The 23698-nt window shown below is 45.9% G+C and overlaps 3 protein-coding genes across 4 annotated transcripts; 2 read left to right on the forward strand and 1 right to left on the reverse strand.

The window, feature by feature from the left end:
- Window positions 1–1112: 1112 nt before the first annotated feature.
- On the forward strand, window positions 1113–6208 carry ramp2 (receptor (G protein-coupled) activity modifying protein 2). Its single transcript, XM_067233690.1, has 6 exons — window positions 1113–1183; window positions 1831–1893; window positions 2044–2082; window positions 4103–4135; window positions 4233–4401; window positions 4524–6208. Exons 1-6 carry the CDS (start codon window positions 1138–1140, stop codon window positions 4771–4773), a joined length of 600 nt encoding a protein of 199 aa, XP_067089791.1. The 5' UTR covers window positions 1113–1137; the 3' UTR covers window positions 4774–6208.
- A 2102-nt stretch (window positions 6209–8310) lies between these two features.
- On the forward strand, window positions 8311–11826 carry LOC136940296 (keratin, type I cytoskeletal 13-like). 2 transcript variants are annotated; one of them, XM_067232353.1, is made up of 9 exons: window positions 8311–8534; window positions 8622–8884; window positions 9016–9098; window positions 9256–9412; window positions 9540–9701; window positions 10083–10208; window positions 10579–10796; window positions 11354–11394; window positions 11633–11826. In XM_067232353.1, the coding sequence occupies exons 1-9, from the start codon at window positions 8318–8320 to the stop codon at window positions 11728–11730; spliced, it is 1365 nt and encodes a 454-aa protein (XP_067088454.1). In that variant the 5' UTR covers window positions 8311–8317; the 3' UTR covers window positions 11731–11826. The 2 variants fall into 2 exon arrangements, with proteins under 2 accessions (XP_067088454.1, XP_067088453.1); XM_067232352.1 differs by having other exon boundaries at window positions 8311–8884.
- Window positions 11827–14099: 2273 nt separating this feature from the next.
- On the reverse strand, window positions 14100–14850 carry LOC136940551 (uncharacterized). The gene is given in 4 exon segments (XM_067232740.1): window positions 14100–14379; window positions 14381–14422; window positions 14493–14599; window positions 14842–14850. Coding segments are annotated over 4 exon segments (438 nt in total).
- Window positions 14851–23698: the final 8848 nt, after the last annotated feature.

Below are 23698 nucleotides of genomic sequence, written 5' to 3' on the forward strand. Positions count from 1 at the left end.
TTCAATAAATCTTTAACTCAATACTTAAGTCTTTACATTTCAAATACATAGCCAATCCGCTAAACAAAGGTGACTTTGAGTGTCCAATGGCTCAACAAACAAACACAACATGTTGTGCTGTCCCTTCCAGGCTGACTTAAAGTTTCAACGTTGTGGGTTTTATTAAATCTGTGGCTTAAAAGAAAAAAAGTCCCATTGATCTGAATTGAAATGTGGAAGTAATTTTGGCCCAGTTACCTGGCCCATTTCCAAGCCCAGCAGCTGAAACCCAGAGTGGACCAATGACGTGGGTTGATGTGTTACCCAGTGTGTGTACCACAGGGCCCAGCAGCGCCTCCTTCCACACAGAACCACACCAGCGGAGTACAATATTGCGTCAATGGCAGGGAGGGATTCTCCCAGGAACCTCTGCAGGGGAGGAAGGTTTGTCATCATTCACGACCTCACAGAAAATACACAGAAACACTTATCTCCCTCTGCCAGTTAGCTATCACTGCATCGTTCGTGACGCTGACGAATATTGAACACTGATGTGTTAGTGACGCACACTTAACCTTTTGTGTGCTTCTCTGTTAGTGATAACTTAATAAAAGATCCAAACCCAGTTTGGTCATGTTTGTGTCCCATAAGAGGCATCGATTGGAGACACAACTATCACATTTTTAGATGTGCTGTTTACTTTCTTTTATTACTAAAGGCAGCATGCTGAATCCAGTTATTTCACTCCACATACTCTGAAATACTTTGAAACATTCTAAAGCGCTTTTCCTTTTTTAATGTTTCAACTGTTTATTCTCAGTCCAGCCACACCTTTCCCAGTACTGCTGATCTATCTTCATTTGAGAGAGAAGCAGAGGGAGGGAGTCAGAGAGAGAGAGAGAGAGGAAGAGTGAAAGAGAGACAGAGAGAGAGAGAGAGAGAGAGTGAAAGAGAGAGTGAAAGAGAGAGAGGTGGTGGTATGGTGTTGGGCCACAGTAGCTCTCCCTTTATCAGGGGCTCTGTCCCATGGTGGGAATCCGCCCAATCCGCCCATCCTAGGAAATGAGAGCTTCCTGTTGTTTTTTAGAGGCTTCCTGTGAAAAGGTTGAGATATGTAATCTGTTTCCACCAGGGAAGGACAAAGCAGTGTCAGGCAACATGACAGACATTAATTCTTCATGTTTTCTGTTGATTCTCCTATGGGGTAAGTAGACCATTTACACATTTCTGTCTTCCATTTGTGTATGGTTTTAAGGATGTAGTATGGATTTTATGGTGTACATATTGAAGTTGTTTTACCCTCTCTCTCACCTCATAAGTGGAATGCTTAGGAACTCCCGTGAATGAATGGTTGGAGTGGTCTTATGACTGAGTTAACAAAATGTTGAGCTTTATTGAAGGAACAAAAAGCGATTCTGATCTAATTTGTGGTAAACGTTTTAAAACAAAGTTGAATTATTTTGTTTTTAAGGACATCATTTGTGATAAGATGCTGGCTAGTGGCACAACATGTAGTTGGTCTTCAGTACAACCTTCAGTTGAAGTAGACTACAGTACTTTCATAAAGAACAATGATGGCGATAAAAACTGAGTCACAAGGACAATGAAGGATGTTTTGAATCTGAATATATCAGTTCTTTACATTTCACTATCTTATAGTCTCAAACAAACACAAACAAGTGCATCTCTGTCTTAGGGCATTGTTAGTCTTAGCTTGCTTGTCCATTACTTGAGGTTGTGTCTATCTTCTGGTGTTCATGTCACCCACCAAAATACTATATATCTGAAACAGTACAGCAATGTGTTGACTTCAATAAAGTTCCCTGTTTTTTTTTTTTTAAACTTCTATAGCAACATGCAGTATAGCTGCTGGGCTGGTTGATAAAGTTGAAGTGCCCCAAGCTACCACACCAGGTAACAGATACGTTATTAACATTTCTTTACACCTATCATTGTGAATAATGGTTTTATATTGTATCATACTACAAGTGTTAAATATATAAAACATATTTTGATCATGCCTTTAACCATCAATGTTTTTACTTTGTCTTGTTTATTCCACAGGGCCTTTCTTGACTACCAACAAAGTCCTCTATATTTCCGGTAAGTTTACAGATTTGCTTAAGCATTTTCATCAACATTTCAAAATACTGGTGTTTCACAATAGTATTCTCCTTTAGGTGCAACACTTTATTCATTACACACATTTGTTATTGTAGTTTTCTCCTTCGTCATCTCAAATTAGGCAAATTGAATCTGAAATATATTTGAATCGATGGGGGACTCTCTTGGATGGCTTCTATAAACAGGTTGGAGCTGATATACCTCTTGCAGGGAAAAGGACAACAAAAATTCATACTCTGGCCAATAAATCTGAGAGTTTCTTTTAATGGGAGTCCAAGACAAACTATTGGGGAGGTCCCCGACAGTGTGGGGTCAACAGCTGCAAACATACAGCCCATAATAGTTTGGGGTCAGAGGTTAACTAAAACCTTGCCTATGTCCCCACTTTTACTTCCTGTATTTGTTTGTTATGCGCCCCATGCAATGACTGTGATCAATGCATTAACTTTGAATTAACTCTGAATTGTGAAACAACTGGGGCGGTACAGAGCTCTCCTTCTCTGTTCCCCACCCTCCGCCTTCCCATTTCCCTTCCCCAAAACCATCCCCCTCCTCCTTTCACCAACTCCCCAATCTCTGAGCTCCTCCTCAGCTGAAAAGACCCATTTCCTGATGTCATTACTAAATCAAAAATGTTGCTCAGCAAACAGATGTTTTTAGAGGCCCTACTAAGGCACATGTGATGTGAACCTTGTGTAGCACAGATTCATATGTGTGTCCTGAGAAGACATGGGCCATTTCCCGCTCAACATTGAATTCAGTCTTTAATCAATAAAAGTGCTCCTCTGATAAGATGGCTATCATTGTTCATTATGTATTGTTGTTCATCAGCTTCAGTGGGCCAAGTGATAGTATTTGAAGACCAGGAACAGGGGGAACCTAGCCCACAGATGTAGCTCCATATGGCCCAGGGTATTACATAAAGACAGATGAAAGTCCACCAACCTTCTCAGGCTCATCCTTTGTGTGGTTTTCTGTGTAAAGTACTACATTTATATTACTCCCTTGTAGGTGAGATTGGGTCTTTAAACAGCTGGCTGTCACTGACAACATCTTCCAGGTTTGATTAAATTAACCCAAATTTGAGACATCTGCATTGCAAACCCATGCACTGTCATGATTACATCCATGTCTGAACACCTCAGCTCTAAATGTTTACTTATGTTTCCTATTTGGCAGAGGCAGCCCTGGAGGCAAATAAATCACAAGCTGCCAGTAGGCCAGGCCTTGCACTGTGAGAAATTGAGACTAAAAAGCAGAACAAGAATGAAAGAGTAAAGGGTTTTCAGATGTGAGTCCAGCCCAGCTTGGGTGTGCTCCCTTTTATTTGAGAGAGAGAGAGGAGGACAATCTGTTGCGCCTCCACCCCTTTAAAAGTCAAGACAATTCGAAAGAACCGTGTGTTTTAGACGTTTTATTTCACTGCCAAGTCGAGCAGACAGACAGGGCAGACAGAACCTCGGGGAACATCTGGTAACCGCGGGTAACACCGATAGGACATCTGGTAACTGAGGGGCTGCACTGCGTCTAGCTTCTACACGGTCGAGTTTCCTGTTATGCCTCGCAGTGCGCGGTGTTATAAGTTTAGACTCCTTCTAAATGGTCATCATTTGGAGCGAATGTGTCTATGCTCCTTTTCTCTGACATGAGGGGAGCGCTCGGTTTCTTTTGGCTGTTCCTTTCCGTCCTGTATGGTAAGTCTGTATTAGCACCACACTGTTGAGAACGCGTCTTGCAATATTGTAGTGTCAGATGATGCACTTTATGAAGCTATTTAGGGAAAGGTTGGGCCGGTGACATTGTTTTTTTGGCCTTATATTTGATGTAACTGATGTGTTAGGGAGCTGTAGCTTAGACTGTTGCCTAGGCTTTGCTATTATCCAATGATATTGAATCAATAAAAATAAAACCAATCCTGAAACAGTGTACTATATGATAATGTATGCATGCACCTACTAGTATACTACTATACTACTGCACTATTTTATTTTCCTCTTAGATTCCAGCCATGGAGATAGTGACTTCACGACAAGTGGGTCCTTAACATTCTTGCATTGACAAACTTGTTACTGTATGTTTCCAATGTAAGACAGACCTGATCTAACCCCCACTTACCTGTTGACTTTCAGGATGTTGGAAAAAGAACTATACTTACTGTGAAAAGTACTGTGAATACTGTGCTAACAAAACACTAGAGGATTGTTATTCTCTATTTTTGGATCACTATTACTTCATATTTGTTCAGTCCATGACTCTGCTTAACAGTACTGAATGGTGCATCTGGAACAACGTGAGGAGGTTGGTTGACTGTACATTTAATAATCAATCATTATAGTACATATTTATTCAGAATCCAAGTAGTTTGAAATAGCATCTCCTCTGTCACTAACACTCCACTCCCTACTTCTCCCTAACTGCAGCCACTATAACCATTTCACCTTGGGCACAGAGAATTCAGCCGACTGCATGCAGATCCCCTGGCCCAACTCCCAGGTGGAGCACTACTTTGTGGAGATCCACTCCCTTTTCTTCAAGGACTGTCCCACAGAGGCATTGAGTGACCCCCCTCCCGGCATCGTCTTTGCCCTGGTGATGACCCCCATCTGTCTTATCCCTGTCATGGTTATCCTGGTGGTGCTCAAAACCAAGAACGGAGATGGGAGCTCCTGATAGGCTGCTCTCCCACCATGCCTCACGTCAACATTCTCCCGCTGTTCTTAGTTCATCTGCTCTCCCAGACGGTGTTTCCCCCGGCTGCGCTGGACTGATCCATGACCCATGACATTACTTTACACCCCCCCCCCCCCCCCCCCCATTACACCACTGAATGCCCTGAAGTAAGGATGTCTGAAGATGCACTGATACTGTAGTAGGTTTTGTGCCATATGGACATGTTGATTTTAGGATTTAGCGTTGTAGGATTAAAAAGTCCCCGGATTTGCAATGTTAAGTTTCCTTTGTTTAAATATTACTTGAGTTTATCTCAGGTTTTGGTTGTGTCAAAAATCGAAACTATGGTTCAATGACATCCCTTTCTTATTCATTTAGGCTGCTCAAGGAAATGTGTGTCAGAGTGTTTCAACTAGTTGACAATCGTTCCAGATACGTGACCTAACAATGTTTTTATTGGTTATTTAACATAATCTATTCCATGTTAGGTGGATATAATGACAAAAGCTTGGTCAAGCTGGATGGACTGAAAACAGGCATTTTGTGGTAGAATGTCTATAGGCCGATGAGAAAAGTTATGGGCCTTGGATTGCTGGGCATTCAGACTTGACATGTGAGAAGGACAAAGCCATTTTGCTGGCAGAATTTGACTTCATTTACTGTACTGCATCTCATCCTCAGGATACAGAGGCATTTTTTTTACAACCACGAATACACAACCTAAATAGTGAGTGTATTTATGTATATATGTATGCGTGAGCACAGATCTAATTGAGATGTGCCCTTTTTAACGACATATCTCCCTCTCCTGACAGTATCTGCATGTTTTGTTCAGGGCCCTTAGGGAGGGCCCTCGACCCTGCTGGTCTACCACAGACGTGACCAGGGGGAGCGCAGAAGCTAGATATGCGAAGGGAGTGAAAGGGCGTTAAATGATTCACAGAGCAAGGACGTTTGGGGTCAGGGGTCTAGAACAGGACACAATGGATAGACTATGGGATCTCTTTCCCACTATTGTCTAATTTCTAGCTTTAATAAGGGTTCATGAACATGACCCTTCTTCTTGACAACGGTCTTCACCGCGAGCCACAAGAGGCCAGCCGAGGAAAGTCATACTGTAGCTCTGAATCAAACATTTGATGTGTGGACTATAAATACTATAAATAACTTAAATGTACGGGAGACAGAACAAAAGTAAACAAATGTCCAGTTCTTTAAGACGTTATCACTGTTGTTTTTCGTGTGACTTTTTGTAAAGACGAGAAGGCATTGTGTGCTTTCTATTTTGGGAACAAAGAAATGTATGCAAATGTACTCTGTTTCTGCTTTTAGGCTGGTCACCAGACTTTCTGGAAGATCTGTAAGAGACTGTATGTTTTTCGACTCTTACTTATTGTACTACATTGTGATAATATAATTAAATCTTTTGTTTAAACCAGATGTCCAGAGATTTTTTCCTTTTCCTCCTGGCTTAGGGTTGGGCGGCTGAGGGTGGGATACCATCTCTTTGTTTAATGTGGGGAGCCTGAAAGGGCATGTTATAAACCTGATCCCTCGTTCTAAACCTGATCTCTCCTGGGTGGAATGCACAGTTGATCATCTTTTCCTGACACTTCCTGTTCACCTAGACCTGGTCTGTGAGGACCCACTAACTGAGGGTTCTCCTGTACCATCATTCATCACCGTATGAACCTACCTTGGTGAAAATGACACGATTAGCTTTGAAAGTGCTAGGAAAAAGACTTCAGTGGGCGTTTAAGTCTTGTTAACTCTGCTCAAAACCAATCAAGCGTTGTACCATTGTTCAGTTTCCGTGTTAAGAACCCCATTACAGAGAGAGTCAAGTCAGAAATGACAGCAGTCATGTATCCCTAGTCCAGCCCTCCTCTGGCACCAGCAGCTGTGATGGGTGGGCCTCTAAGTGTGTGTGCGTGCACGCAATTGCACACACAATGTTACTCACCACTACATGCCTGGCACACACACACATCTGGTTTCTGGATTGTTCTTCTGTCAAACATTTCCCTCTAGAGGTTGTGAATGGTAGTCTGATAAATGATGGTTCAACGGTACTGTAGAAGTGTTCAGAGCTTTTTTACTACACAGCTTGTATCACTGACAATGTAAATCACTCAATGCCTCGAGCTTAGCTTCACCTCGTCTACACCTCCTCCCAGCTCTACCTGCAGCAACAAGTGATACAGCAGCTGCAGCCGTCACCCTTGACGTTTAGATCATTCAACAAGGCATTGAGGACACACTGTGTGACGAGAGATACTGTTTCAAGTTTATTTACCGTTTGCCATTTTGTGAACAGCACATTTTCCTATCCTGAGCTCAGCCTGTTGGTTAAATCGAGCTACTTTCCAGCACCAGGAGGACATTTCATAATCTGCCTGCACAATACTGCTAATCCATGTTCTCAGAAACCACATGCATTCTGTTTAATTTTGTGTGTTAGTCATACATGACGGTCGTGGCATTGTCATGGTTAGGTCATACTTGGTGGTAAACTTGGAGCTGTGGTATTCTATGGTTTGAGCCCTTTCACCTCGACCAAAAGTAAGTATTGCACAGTATCACCTGCATAGGTGAGCATCGGTACCTATTTCAGTCCAAGTCAAGCACAGACACTATCACATCTGACCATGAAGCGTAACCCTGTTAGAACATGTTATTTTGTCTTGAGACAGAAGGGAACACCAGACAAAAGAGCAGTGTTGAAGTGATGGGTAATGTGATATGTAGAAAGCAAGTTCCGTTTTGCAATTTTCCATGATTAAACAACAATCCCCTGTCTCTTGTATCTAGTAGCCCAGAGATAAAGAATGAAACACAATTGTACATCAGTTAGGAGAGTCAGTGAGTGCGTTTATAAACCTACTCTCTCCTCAAGTTCCAGTCATGAAAGGCCTTACAGTATAATACTCCAAATGCCCCAAAGGCAGAAGACACCCTTACATAACACAGGGAAAACGTCTCAACTTGTGCACATGAAAAATCTGGAGAGTTCATAAGTAAGATCCCCCCCCAGGCTAAAGCGTCCCAGTGATCGGTGCTGACAGAAGTGGCAGATACCCGGGGCAGGGTGGATGTTCTTACTAGTGAGGGGGAACATGTCTAGGAGGGGAAACAACAGCATCATTTATTAAAGCGTGTGTGTGTGTGTGTGTGTGAGTGTATGTGCGTGTGTATGTTACAGGGCTGCCAACTCTCACGCATCGGCCGTGAGACACGCATGTTAACCAGTTCACACGCTCACCTTGTACTTCTGCTTGTGTGTTGCTTGGGGGGGGGGGGGGGTTGCTTTTTACTCAGCAAAATTTTGGTGAGATTTGGCCCCACCAAATCTCACTCCAAAGGTTTTTGGAGAGTTGGCAGCCCTGATGATATGACTTCAGGCGTACCCTTCTCAAAACATTCCACGCGTCCATAAATTCAATTGGTTCTCCTGCCAGGTGAACGCGCCACGCCCACTGAAGCAGGGTTTATAAGGGTCTCGGAGGGAGGCTGAGACTGCACCCACCTTCTTCGAGACGCAATCATGACCACCCTCTACAGACACGGGTCTGTGGGCCTGGCCTCGGGAGCTTCCATGGGGGGCTACGCCTCCTACCGCTCTGGGGGACGACTGGGCCTTTCCTCCCAGAGGGCTGGCAGTGTGTACGGAGGGGCCGGGGGCCAAGGTGTCCGTATATCCTCCGCTGGCTCTTCTTCAGGAACCAGACGCATCTCCATGAGTGGGGGCTTCGGTGCTGGAGGTGGAGGAGGTGGAGGAAGTGGTATGAGCTTTGGTGCTGGAGGAGGTGGAGGAGGTGGAGGAGGTGGTATGAGCTTTGGTGCTGGAGGTGGAGGAGGTGGTATGAGGTTCCGTGCCTTCTCATTGGACGCTGGGGCCGGGGGAGACGGAGGCTTCAACAGTGCCAATGAGCAGCAGACCATGCAGAACCTGAACAGCCGTCTGTCCCAGTACCTGGAGAAGGTCCGCACCCTGGAGGAGGCCAACACCAAGCTGGAGCTCCAGATCAAGGAGTGGGGTCTCGGCCACATCACCATCCACACCCGAGACCTTAGCACACACCAGGGTACCATCGATGACATCCGCACCCAGGTGAGTCCTCAGAAACTGGGGGAAAAAGATTTTCTTTCAGTCTTTACTGAATGTGAGAGGGAGCTGAATGTGTCAGGTAATGTGAGCTGCAGTATGTCAACTGACAGCTGGGTGTGTCCTCCATGTAAAAGATCCTGACTGCCACCGCAGCAGTGACAGAGTTGGCTCTGCAGGTGGACAACACCAGGGTGGCAGCGGATGACTTCCGAAGCAAGTGAGTTTGTTGCAGAATATAATAAGAACCATACTTCGGGTATCACAGTTGTATCACTGCTACTTGTGACAATAATTGTGTGGAACAAGTCTAGTATAAGCTCCCATCGTAGTACTGAGTGCTGACGGAAGGTTCCGGTCTCTGTCTCGGGCCAAAGGTTTGAGTATGAGCTGGGCTCGCGCCAGTCAGTGGAGGCCGACATCAGTGGGCTGAAGAGGATGATGGGGGACCTGTCCTTGGTGAAGAGTGACCTGGAGATGCAGCTGGAGGGCCTGAAGGACGACCTGGCCTATCTTAAGGAGCACCGTGACGAGGTAGGCTAGTCTACACATGAGGGCTTCCTGCTCTTGAGGGGAAAGAAATGAGCGTCGGAACGCCGTTCGGAGTTGACGTAAGGAGTGCCGACAGGAATCGGATGTTGTTCTTCTCGCGGTCTCCTAGGAGATGCTGTCGCTCCAGAGCCAAATGAGCGGTCAGATCCAGGTGGAGGTGGACGCGGCGCCGGCCGCCGACCTGACCCATGTCATCGCTGAGGTCAGAGAGCAGTACGAGGCCTTGGTGGGCAAGAACCGCCGAGATGCCGAGGCCTGGTTCCAGACCAAGGTAAGAGACATTTACATTTAGTCATTTAGCAGACGCTCTTATCCAGAGCGACTTACAGTAAGTACAGGGACATTCCCCCCGAGGCAAGTAGGGTGAAGTGCCTTGCCCAAGGACACAACGTCATTTGGTTGGCATAGCCGGGAATCGAACTAGAAACCTTCTGATTACTTGCCCGATTCCCTCACCGCTCAGCCACCTGACTCCCTAGACGTCACAAAGGCATCTCATGACTGTCAATGATAACCTGAATGTCAAACAAATCACATGATCGCACCCTCATTGAACAATATCCCTTTCAGTTCTACAAAACTTCTGTCCATGTGTGTGTGGGTGCGTGTGCATGTGTGAATGGTGGCTTCTTTGCGTGTGTGCCCCTTCAAGGCAGAAGAGGTGCAGCAGAAAGTAAGTACCAGCACAGAGGTCCTGCAGACCAGCAGTGTGGAGCTGAAGTCTGGCCAGAGCTCTGCCAGAGATCTGGAGCTGGAGATGCAGTCCCTCTACTCCATGGTAAAGAACTACAAACATGGCTGCCATAATACTTTATTTCCTCGTAACTTTTGTATAGCTTTTTTGTCAAACGCTCGCATGTAACGTGTTCATTAAAAGAACCGTTTTAAACGGACTCTTTTTTGGGTTGAAATTACAGTAATCCTATCCTTAACGCCAAAGGTTAAAATGTCTAGTAGGACAAGCCACAAAAGTTCTGTGGGCAACTAAATATGTTACTACCATCCTCCCCTTACATCATCACAGCAGGCTCACTGTTGATAAAATAAAAACAATGCATGACCTCCAGAAATGAAGCCTCCCAAACTAAACCAGTCGAGAAATCCTCACCCAGCTCAGCCCTGACTGTGTGACCTGCCTGCCCCTGCAGAAGAGTTCTCTGGAGGCCAACCTGGGGGAGATGGAGGCCCGCTATGGAGCTGTGCTGATGGGGCTGCAGGCATCTGTCACCAGCCTGGAGAGCCAGCTGACCCAGATCCGGGCCGACACGGAGCGCAGCAGCCAGGAGTACCGTGCCCTGCTGGACATCAAGACCAGGCTGGAGATGGAGATCGCAGAGTACCACAGACTGCTGGAGGATGACACCGTGTAAGCTGGACTCTCAATTTGGATCCTTGTCCTCCAGTCCTCTCTCCTTTCCTCTGATGAGGGCTGTTTTGAACACACACACACACAGGAGAGAAATGATGGCATGAAAACCCTTATTATGTGGTTTAGGTTTGTTACATATTTTCATGTCATCTGCATGGCTGACATGCAAGATACTGTCTAGTGTCTATACAGTACACTTTGATTGTGTATTACACTATAGCCACAAGAACAGAGGACACTATTATGGTGCTGTGGTCGTCAGTCAAATGTCAGTCCGATTCATAATTCTCAGCCGAGGTCTAGAATTACATCTGCTGGGACATACGATCACTTCTCAAGCGCTAGTTATAAATAAGCTGCACATTCGTCGATACTTTGCTCAGCCGCTAGGTGGCAGCCTTTAAGCAGAAACGCTACAGGCTTTGACCACCATTAGAGCGCAAGAGGATCCACTGATCTTCATTCAGAGAAGGAATATGTTAGGTCTATATATAATCTTTGATTCTGTCAGTCTGTCAGTCATGGTTGTATCTCACCAAATGTTGTTTCCATAGGTATGCGGTCAAAAGCTCTGCGGTCGACATTGAAACCTCAGGTTAGTATATATATATGATATGCTATGGTCATTATGTCAGGACACTCTAATACTAAAGCATCAGGTTATTATCAGACCTGTCAGGTTGAAGCAGTGTTAAAAACACTGTCCGATATAAAAAAGGGTGAGACCTTCCATTTGAAGGGACTTGTCTAAGTAAATGTCAAAGGCCCATTCAGATGAACTCGGAATCTCTCATCAAGATCTCTCCTCTTCTCTCTCCATTCCTCCATGTCAGGGATTGGCTCCAGTTCCAGTCATGTGAACATCATGACCAAGGTGGTGACCGTAGTGGAGGAGCTGGTTGATGGTGAGGTGGTAAGCTGCACCTCCTGAACTTCCAACACAGAGGAGGTGGCGCTGGAGTCTTAGTCATGTACTCTCCACCTCCACCCACATGATGGTGTTTACCCAGGTCACAATAAAAAAATGCATCAAATCAGTTTTGACTGCTGTGCAATGTTTATCTGGCCTTTCGCATGATAATAACGTTCCCCCCCTCTCTCTCTCTCTCTCTCTCTCTCTCTCTCTCTCTCTCTCTCTCTCTCTCTCTCTCTCTCTCTCTCTCTCTCTCTCTCATTCTCTCTCTCTCTCTGTCTCTCTCTCTCTCTCTCTCTCTCTCTCTCTCTCTCTCTCTCTCTCTCTCTCTCTCTCGCTCACACACACACACACACACACACACACACACACACACACACACACACAGACACACCCACACCCACACAAAACATAAAAGCAGGCTTAAGTGTATGAAGGTGTATGGAAGAACACACGAGGTAGAGGAGAGATGTGAAAGGAATGAGTTTATCCCCATTCAAAGCATTAAGAGAATCCCCATCTGTTGAAAGAGGACCCCATGCAGCCGTTTCAATGCACCACTCAACAATGCTTCAGAAGCCTAAATGGAGCTAGTTTATTCCTCTATATTATGTGTGGCTTTCATGCAAATGCTCCAGCGGCATAATAAACCTTTGATCAGGGCTTCTTTTGTGGTGGCAACCAGTTAATGCGGCAGGAGTATAATGAATCTGGGGAAAAGCGAGTCAGGAATGCAAGGGCTAAAATTGTAAATGGAATGGCAGTGAGAAACGTAACTTATCTGGGATGTGAATTGAGAGCTTAGAGTTACTGCTCCAACCCTTATTTTCCCCAGGTTAATAACATTGCGTCGCTGAGATCGAGGCATTAGCATAAGAAGTGACTCGGGTTTGTTGTTTATGTGACGGCACATTGGCTCCCATTCGGATGAGTAGGGTCAGGAAGGTACTGAAGTCTAAGTGAGTGTTAAGAGCTGAAGAGAAGAAGGCTTCCCCATTAGCACACAGACATTTTGTACGGTGACGTGTAGTTGTGAGAGAGGGAGACTGTCAACGTGTCTGCAATTGGGCGATTACATTTAGACATTTACATTTAGTCATTTAGCAGACGCTCTTATCCAGAGCAACTTATAGTAAGTACAGGGACATTCTCCCCGAGGCAAGTAGGGTGAAGTGCCTTGCCCAAGGACACAACGTCATTTTGCACAGCCGGGAATCGAACTGGCAACCTTCAGATTACTAGCCCGATTCCCTAACCGCTCAGCCACCTGACTCCTACCTGTTGGATAACATCATGCTCTTCAAGGTGCATACTGTATTAACTTTTTTCCATGTACGTTTTCATAATGTAGCCTGCTACAAATAGTGAATAGTGTCTACTGGTTGATGCATAGGTGATTGCACCCCTAGCAACCCTACCACAACCAGCACCCCATCAGCCTAGCAACCCTACCACAACTAGCAGGCCCTAGCACCCAAAGCCAACCTAGCACCACTAGCAATGCTAGCACGCCTAACACCCCTACATTTGCACCCCTAGCCTCCCTAACACCCCTGGAAGCCAGGCATGCATTTCCTGTTGGCTCTAGGAGGAGCTTTCTAATGCTTCCCTCTCGGAAAGGGTGTCTTCATCAACACTTGTTCTTGGACACTTTATTCCTCCCACGCTGTTTCTACAGTTTTCTTTCCTGATGTGACATCTAAAGATCTCCAGGATATGCATCCTGTACATCCATACATTACGCACAGCTGCAGTGCTCACTGTACATTCCTATTCATTAAATGGATCACTTCTCCCAGGTTCAATCAATAAGTGAGACCGACCGTACATTTATAAGTGACAAAAAAAGAAAGCTGAATTTGTTATTTATCCAGAGACTACAGGCCAAGCGTTTAGTGTGTTGTGTTAAGCTTTGCACCCTCTCTCCCCCTCTCTGGTGAGTCATCCTTTCATTCTTCATTTGTAAAGAAGCCAGTTTAAAGCCGGATGCGACAGAGACAGAGAACCTTCCATACAGGAGATGGAACATTTCTGCCAGGATTTATAAACAAACTAAACTCTGATCTTAAGCAGATTTGCTTGAAGGTAATACCTTGCGATTCCGACACATGTCAGCAACAAAACGCCTGTTGAATCATGCATGCAGACTGTCAAGTGAAGAATCGGCAACGCACATATTGCAGTGGACGAACTGATTTTGACACAGTGTAGAAAGCTTGGGGGTTCTTCTCAGAGAGGTATGGCCTGCTGGGCCAGGGAGTAAACTAACTTAGGGAATTGGGCTAGTAATCTGAAGGTTGCCAGTTCGATTCCCGGCCGTGCAAAATGACGTTGTGTCCTTGGGCAAGGCACTTCACCCTACTTGCCTCGGGGGAATGTCCCTGTACTTACTGTAAGTCGCTCTGGATAAGAGCGTCTGCTAAATGACTGTAGTACATCTCTTTGTAAAGAGTCTCGTCACAGTCACGACCCTTGTCAAAGATGCCCACGGCCAACCAACTCTTGTACATGTTGTAGTCCCAGGGCACAGAGAACATGATGGCTACGGTCCCCATGCAGTCGTTACGTGACCTCTCTAAAAGGTCATAGGTCAGAACACCAACACTGCCTGTTGCCGTGGCGCTGGATTTACTGAAAGTGCAGACCTCACTCTTGAGGGGGCGCATTGGGCTGAGGGGGGCTGTAGGTGTCCCCACTCTCAAGGAATACCCTGTACGAGAAACACACATGTCATAGCAGTTTACTCAGTAGTTTGTGGGACGGGCTCTGGTAGAGCTCACTTGGGGTTGATTAGACAGTAGTTGTTGGTGAGGTTGGTGATCTCCATGGTGACGCTCCTCCTGCTGTTTACGTTAGTTGCCACGGCCTCTGCGGACTCATTTTTCCACTAACAACACCTTATTTCACTCCTTTTACTTCCTAATTTACTTCATGCTAATTTGCAATTAGCATGAACAACCACGGACACACACAAGCATGCCCACACACACACACACACACACACACACACACACACACACACACACACACACACACACACACACACACACACACACACACACACACACACACACACAGCTAGCATAGAACCTGTGAAAAGATAATTTCAAGCCACTTCTAAACATTTGCAGGCGTCATGTTCTCAGCACCAGATTACTTATGTGTGGTCCACAACTACATTCACTTGTCAAAATATTATCCACCCAGAGGAATGAGTATAGTCTAAGTAGGCTAAATGTACAGGTGTATGTTCCAACCTCCAGAGAGACACTGTCTCTTACCTGTAGAAGACCTCAAACTGTCTGCGCTCCACGAGCAAGAGAAGGGAACTCGGTTAGAAGGAGGTTTAAGTGATTCTCAAGATCAAGATTTGGAATATTTCCACCTCTATGTGCACACCCACACCAACCCCACCAACCAATACACCAGCTTCTCACACACACACCCACGTGGCAACACTTTCACCCGTTTATTTGGGCTTTGATTAAAAGCCTACTACGTGTCGGATGGCATTGTCTGCTCCTTTGGGAAAGATAACCCACCCCTAACTGTGCGTTAGCTGACAGAGCTGAACAATAGACCCCTAGTGGATCGAGGCCTGTTACGTAGGAGCAGCCACACGCAGGTACAGTCTGTACGAAGAGAATGTGTTTGCCTCTATGACTGGCTTAGGAAGGTAAGAGGCTCTGTATTTCACTCCAATAGCATCGTGCTACAGAAATACTGAGTAAGCTCAATTTCTTGCAGTCGGCGCCCTCCAAAAAAGTTTGCCCAAATAAGACGAGACCAAGGAATTTGTGTAAATGTATCTTTATTCAGGAAAGAGAAAGACAAAGTAATTCAAACACAATAAGATACGCAAGCTGTGTATAAAACAGCAGCACATATCTGAATCTAGAATGATTGGAAAACAACATAATTACCCAAATTATTTGTATTCATGTATTCATCAAAATCAAGTAGATTTACTGATTGATAAAGATCTCAATGCTGTGGATACTGGTGACGGTTTCTTCAATGCTATCGGCCCATTCTATCATAGAGCTCCACCTTAACAATAGCCTTGCCCACGTTGGACATGGTGGCCCTCAGATCAACCTGGGCGGCCTTACACTCTATTCCTGACCCACTGGCGTCGGCGCGGGGAAACTTCCTGAAGTCATTAGTCAGAGTACATGCGCTTGTACAGGTTTTTGTCACAGGCACAGGCTACCTCGAGGTTGTAGTCTAATGGCACAGAGAACATGACGGCCACATGCTCGGTGAACGTTCCGGTCCTCACGTGGAGGAGGTCATAGGTCAGCAGGCCCACCGCCCCAGTGGTGGTGTTGTCGTCCTTGGTGAAGGAGCAAACCTCGGTCTTGGTGGTGAGCACAGGGCTGGGGGGGGGGTGGAAGCAGTAGCGACTGGCCATGTATACCCTGGGGAGGACAGGATAGCAATGGCACAGTTTAATGCTTCTCTCTCGGACTGGAAGCCTGCATGCCTAGATTTATTTCTCAAGACAGAGTATAGGTCAAAAATACACTTGACAACTTTTATAAAAAGTCTTGTTTTTCTCTCTTTTTTTTTTTTTTAAACTTTTCCAGCCTTCCTGCTGAAACAGTCTGAGCTGATGGATGGGGTGTGACTGCACGGGTACTGTTGTGGACTTGAAAGAAACACGGGGTGAACTTGCATGCAGCGTGCAATGAGCCGGTGTATGTCACCTCGTGATGGATAGAAGGATACGCTCAGCTAAGTGATGTCTCACATGGAACCACCCATCCACGAAAACTCAGATGTGCAAAAGTTACTCGGAGAAACGCAGGAGCGAGAAGAATAGAAATAGCAACCGGTGTTCGTGTTCTTTTGTCGAAATAATACCCAAATCAAGGGTTGGTTTTGTGACGTACTTTGGGTTGACGAGACAGATGCTGCTGCTGTTGGTGATCTCGATGGTGCCGTTCCTGTCCGTGGAGAGGCTTGCTGACACTCGGCTGTCACTGACATCTTCCCTGCGGGATAGAAGGTGGATTAGACTTGGGGACATCTCTTAGAATGCCTTCTCAAACGGTACAGGGTGAAGTCCTCTTGTTCTGATACTGTCACTGTACATGACAACAGGCTACATATCAGTCCGCTTCGGGTTCGAGTCAGACGTATGTGTGTGTGTGGAATGAAAAGCCAGTGCTGTGCAGTAGGAGGGAGCTTAACTCCTAAACACAATCTGTCTTTAAAAAAAGCTATCATCAAATCAATAGGACAATAATAATGACTTATCAGCGTAATTATGGACAATATCTAAAACATCCATCGAGCTCTATTAATTAATCCTGGTATCTTCACACCAAAGATGAGGAGCTATTTGTATCTAAACAAGTTCATACCGGCAAACACTGATGACACAAGTTATTCAAGCATCCGTCTATGAAAAAGCTTTTACTTTACTACAAAGATATTAACAAACACAAGACAAGTGAACTACTTTCATGGCATAGTAAATAGAATGATATTCACCCCCCTAGTTTGTGAGCTCTTCAATCAAAGCAGGACGTGAGATCATGTTCCTTGAGATCCTGATGGGTAACGGACAAGGGAGAGGTGGATGGAGGTGGAGGGAGGTGCCTCAGTTGGCACACCTCCTTTCCAGTTCAAACACATCCTTCCCACATCCTGGCACAGGGCCGATGAGTGACAGGTGAACTGTGGAGTCAGAAAAGAGAATGTGGATTTATGAAATTACTAGTTATATTTATTTATTAGGGTGTGGAGTTGAAAAGATTGGATTCCGTTGTGAATTTTGATGTAATATATTGAGTGTCAGGCACCAAACAGAAGCCCAGATGGGGTCACACACGGTGCTAAGTCTACTTGCATCGCATATTATTAAATCGGATCATGTGGGAAGATCTCAAGTCTCAGTTGGCCACAAAGAAATCCCTGACTCCTGCACACAGGGTTCAGGACTTTCATTTTCTACACCCATTCTACATTCAGGTTTTGTCCGTATGTCCACATGTTCGTGTTTTCTTAGTCACTGTGAAGTTGTTTCTGTTTCAATGTGTAGATGTTGCAATGAAGAGCTTGTTTCTAAACAGAGATCACAAGTCAGCTTCCTGAAAGATAAATGATCATGTTTTTCATGCTACCGGAAAACTGTTCTGAGTGCTGTTCTGACCTCTGGTTTACTGGGTAGGCAGAGTTACAGCTGGCCTCTTCCCCCTTTAGACTGACATGACCAGACTCCTATTCTCTGCATCCATCATGGCAGACGGCAATGCATCTATGAAATAAGCAATACATTTCTCAACTCTTGAGATAGCTATTCTGTTGAGCCCTAAATACCAGCTGCTGAGGTCAATATGGGTCTGAAACAGGAAACACAGTTAACAGAGTTGAGTGTATGGCCAAATTCTATAAAAGATTTAAACAGTCTGATCAGAGAGCCAAAATCTTTGCCAGCAGAGTCAGACAATGTTTCAATCTCGTATGTGCAGGAACGGCTGAACAACACACACTGTGCATCCACAGCATCACCACAGAAGCACTGCCGCAGTAACACATGAAGGAACATTTCACGTCTGAGCTGGATGGCATGTCTGTGGAGGGAAACACAGTTTATGGTTGCAAGTCTCGTATGGTGTACTTTCTTGGTGAGAAAGGTTGACCTGTGTGTGTATGTGTGTACTAACAAGATTCTTACGTCACAGCAGGCACTTACCAGAGAAACGGTGAAGGTGAATATCCAGGATATTTTCAGGTTTTGAGCTTGATGAGTGTTGTCAGGGGAACCACAACACATGTTCTGTTGAGAGCATACTGTGAGTATTTCTTTATGACTTTGTAAGATGTGCTGATCACCCCACATCACCATCAAACATTTACATTTACATTTTGACATTTAGCAGATGCTTTTATCCAAAGCGACTGTTCAACGTTTCTCCCCAAGCTGTCACCAGGTGGCGCCAAACATGCATTTACTATTTTTAGTTTGGCGTATTGTACCTCTCTTATTGACCACAAAAGTAATATACCAGATCTAACTATATGTGGAAAATATATAATATTTTTTCAAACATTTTCAAGATGAACACACTGGCATTAAATTTACAAAATGACTGGAACATTTGATGGATGTGTCTTCATAATGATTGCTTTAAATTTACATTTAGTCATTTAGCAGACGCTCTTATCCAGAGCGACTTACAGTAAGTACAGGGACATTCCCCCGAGGCAAGTAGGGTGAAGTGCCTTGCCCAAGGACACAACGTCAGTTGGCATGACCGGGAATCGAACTGGCAACCTTCAGATTACTAGCCCGATTCCCTCACCGCTCAGCCACCTGACTCCCTTTGAAGTGATAAAAAGGGTTGGGTGGCATAAAGGGTGGACATATATATCAAAAACGTCCACCCTAAGTAAACAATGATTACAATCTAATTCTTTATGATAAAAAAAATGAAAGGACAGGATGAAGATATAGGTGTTTACTGACCAATCATGATTCTTTGTGTTGTTGCTGGTTTTACACTTCAGTTAATCTAACTCCATTAATAATTGCAATTACCTAGATAGTTCATTTAAGGCAAATGTGGGTCTGTTTTTTCAGTAATTTATTTTTATATTTATAAAAAAATTATATAAAACATGCAGTGGCTCTGTATCAATTTCATCATGTCAACTTGCTCTGGAAGTTCCACTCAGCTGTGTCATGCCTAACCTTCTATATGCGACTAATAGATTTGAAGGCTCTGTTCTATTGTGATCCAATGATTGGATGCAAATTCACATTTCCTTTTTATCACCTGGTTTTACCATTACCAGTTTTACCATTGCGGCTACACTATGAATGGGAGATTTAGATGAATCCCTCGAGCCATCAGAGTGGTCTCCAAAGGTAAAGGTTCTCAAACGTAGGCTAATGGGTGAGGGAGGCGTCAGGGATTATGCAAACTTCACAGTGTGATTAATTTTGGTCTGAAATATAAGCTATCTTATATGCGAAGATGCTGTGCGGGGAGAGGAGCGCTGATTGATTGCCGCAGGGGGCGCAAGGTTCCGCATGTTCACTTTTTGATGAATAGGCTGTCAGGCCCAGCGAAAAAAAACCAAATATGGTGCCGTAAATGAATGTTTAAGCGATTATGCTATAAGTGTAAATATTAAAAGTCCATTATGGAAGATTACATGTGGTACATTGAGGGTTGCAGGAAGAAGAAGAAGACAGTTGAGAAATAGGGCCTAGGTAGCTGGATAACAAGTCCATGGCACCAACCCCTCTCCTGATTGTGTGTGTGTGTGTGTGTGTGTGCGTGTGTGTGTGTGTGTGTGAACGAGAAAGAGAGAGAGCGTGCCAACACGTGTCAGTCTTCTCAAGACGGTGATAAGATAGTGAGGCTTAAAAATTGACAGGGCATGCCAGTGCATCTTGCTTCTCAAATTACAAGGTGATAAAAAGCCTTCACAATGGTGCACTTGAGGTGAGAGTGTGAATAAATGCCTGGTCTAAAGATGATCTGTGCTCGGCGCTGATTAATTCCCCCTCCGAAGAAAAATCAATAGCACGATGTGCAATAGGAATACATTTGTGTCACAGCCAGGGGACAAGTGGAGGAAACACAGCCCACAGTTGAGCAAACACACATCAAAATAACTAAAGGAGACCCACTCTGGAAAAGGCCCAGCATGTAATGAGGCACCAACAGCCGACCCTCTTCCTCTGTCTCTCGCTTTTTTTTTCACTCTCACGCTCTCACTGTCCCTTTGTTGTGCACACATCCAAAGACACACACACACACACATGCAGACGCACACATATACTCACACTACGCTCAGTGTGAGGATTTCGCCAACAGTTGTAGTCAAGGTTTGAAACGTGTGCATGTGATTAGTCAAAGTATGCTAATTTATTCAACATTCACTGTTTTCAGGGAAACATATTCCATCCGATTATTTTGGCGGACGTCCTAAATGATGACCCCCCCCCCCACACCCCCCCCCCCACCCCCCATTTTAGCAAATGCTTCTTTTCAATTAGGGACAGACCTTTCAACTTGACTATTAACTGTACCAAAAACCTATTTGAATACACACACACACGTACACATACAAGCACATGATCACACATAAAAGACATAAACATTGTTACTCCAGATCCTGGCGCACAAACAAATAAATTAGTTTCTAACAAAGATATTCCCTTTGTTAACTCTTGATGTTGTCCAATAGAGACTATTTACAGTAGCCATCTCCCACTCACTCTCTCTCTCTCTCTCTCTCTCTCTCTCTCTCTCTCTCTCTCTCTCTCTCTCTCTCTCTCTCTCTCTCTCTCTCTCTCTCTCTCTCTCTCTCTCTCTCTCTCCTCAGAACTTCAATCTTGGTCTACCCTTTCATTTGAGTGTAATCAGAAGCAAACTTGACAAAAATCTTTGCCATGAAGGACTATACCCTCTTCCTCAAAGACCAATGATAAACATCCGTTTTTGCAATATAGATAGCAGAACAACACACCCCACCCTCCAGCCCATCTCTCTGCATAGGCCTGTTCCATTGGCTGTTACCCCAACCCATGCTCTCTTACTGCATCATCCAACCTTCGGTCAGTTAGCATGTCTGTCTGCCTGTCTGTCTGTCTTTCCTGAACCTCAGGCACGCCTTCCCTCTTCCCTCACCCTCTCGCTCAGTGCAGGTCTCTCCCTCTCCTCCCCTCTCAGCCCTCCCTCCTGCTGTAGAAGAAATATAATCCCATTGATCCCAAATCCAATGAGAGGCATGGCTCTGTAAACAGACTGGAGCTCAATAGGAGGCTTCCAGCCCTCCAGGGAACGTGCGCTGCCAGGGGAGTGGTGTGAAGAGGCGGCCGTGGCGGGGGCGAGAGGGGGGTTGGGGGGTTGGGGGGGGTGGGGGAGGGGGCTGAGGGTGGATGGACATGGGTTACAATGCGGAGCATGAGAGTGGCTTGCCGTCATTCATCAGTTTTATTGCTTTCTTGTCTTGTTGCTTGCTGCCACCACCTCTCACCTAGCCCGGCTAACCCTAACCCCCCCGTCCCCTCACCTAGCCCGGCTAACCCTAACCCCCTCGTCCCCTCACCTAGCCCGGCTAACCCTAACCCCCCCCGTCCCCTCACCTAGCCCGGCTAACCCCCTCGTCCCCTCACCTAGCCCGGCTAACCCTAACCCCCCCCGTCCCCTCACCTAGCCCGGCTAACCCCCTCGTCCCCTCACCTAGCCCGGCTAACCCTAACCCCCCCTGTCCCCTCACCTAGCCCGGCTAACCCTAACCCCCCCCCGTCCCCTCACCTAGCCTGGCTAACCCCCTCGTCCCCTCACCTAGCCCGGCTAACCCTAACCCCCCCCGTCCCCTCACCTAGCCCGGCTAACCCTAACCCCCCCGTCCCCTCACCTAGCCCGGCTAACCCCCCAGTCCCCTCACCTAGCCCGGCTAACCCGAACCCCCCCGTCCCCTCACCTAGCCCGGCTAACCCTAACCCCCCCCGTCCTCTCACCTAGCCCGGCTAACCCCCTCGTCCCCTCACCTAGCCCGGCTAACCCCCCCCCCCGTCCCCTCACCTAGCCCGGCTAACCCTAACCCCCCCCGTCCCCTCACCTAGCCCGGCTAACCCCCTCGTCCCCTCACCTAGCCCGGCTAACCCTAACCCCCCCGTCCCCTCACCTAGCCCGGCTAACCCTAACCCCCCCGTCCCCCACTGCGCTGTGTTCGATCCCTCGGTGCTCCACCTGTGCAATGAAGCATCCGTGGCTGAGGGTGAGCAGATGAAAGGTGTGACATTTTGCCTCCGACTGCCGATGAATCCAGAGCGACGAAGCGGATGGACGGGTCCAGTCTTGAATATGGATTTCTCTTTCACCACGCGCTCCCACACCACACTACTCCTCCGCTTCCTTCTCCCTCCCTGACCCTGTCTCCTCTCCCTCTCCATAAAGTGATGGAAGCTTGCTTTTAACAGAGGGCAACCTGCGTCTTGGCCTCAGCCTAAATCATGACTTGACAGTTTAAAAGGACACAGTGCAATGGATGGCTTTTTACTCTGTTTCCATGGATATTTTCGCCCTCTCAATGAACCAAGTTATTTTTTCCGTGTTTCAGACTGAATGTATGTGTGTGTGTGTGTGTTATTGTGTGTGAGCGAGGGCATCTGGGTGTGTATAGTTTCCTCTCTGTGCTGCCTCTGTGTCAGTGTCGAGGTTAGCTGTCACTGCGTGAGATACAATGCTGCTGTGATGGAGGGATGAGATGGAGGGAGCGGAGGAGCATCGAGGGGCACGAGCACAGGTACAGTGTGTTGGATGTCGAACCTCCGCACCCTCAGACAGCATGCTGTCTATCCCACCTGAGTTCATCTCCTGTTTGAACTTTCAACCCCACATGCAAGCAGGTGCCACAGGGGAACGACATCATGCTAGCTTTGATCAGTCCATTGATTTCCCTTGCAGGGAGAGCATCCATGTCTACGTGTCTTCAAACTCTAAACAACGTTCACTTCACTCACACAGAGTTCATTGCTTTATTATCATTGAAAATGATTGACAATTGATTCATTTCGGCACTGGTGGGGAAATCTGTCTGCCCACCAGACTTGAAATAATTCCCTTTAGGGTACCTCAGCCTCCTTCACAGCCACAGGCTGCAGGCTCTGAGCTGCCCGCTCAGGTTGTTATAATAGGTATTCTAGAAAAATTATAGTAATTAGAGTATCAATCAACACAATGTATAATTTGGATATAAATGATAGGCCCTCATTCATTTGAAAGTAATATTCTGCACTCATAAAACTGTTTTTCTGGTATAATCACTTCGAATTATCTGGAAATGCTATCATTAATATTTATGTTTTGGTCAGCTTGGGACACAGCCAGTGTTTCATACAGAGGACGAGGTTGAAGACTGCATCGTGCAGCAGCACAAGCACAGAAACCTTCACCTATTGATCGCAGAAATTGGGTGTGCTTACACAGTTACCGCACAATCCAGCCAAGTGTTG

This window comes from Osmerus mordax, chromosome 3 (assembly GCF_038355195.1).
Source record: "Osmerus mordax isolate fOsmMor3 chromosome 3, fOsmMor3.pri, whole genome shotgun sequence".
Taxonomy (NCBI): domain Eukaryota; kingdom Metazoa; phylum Chordata; class Actinopteri; order Osmeriformes; family Osmeridae; genus Osmerus; species Osmerus mordax.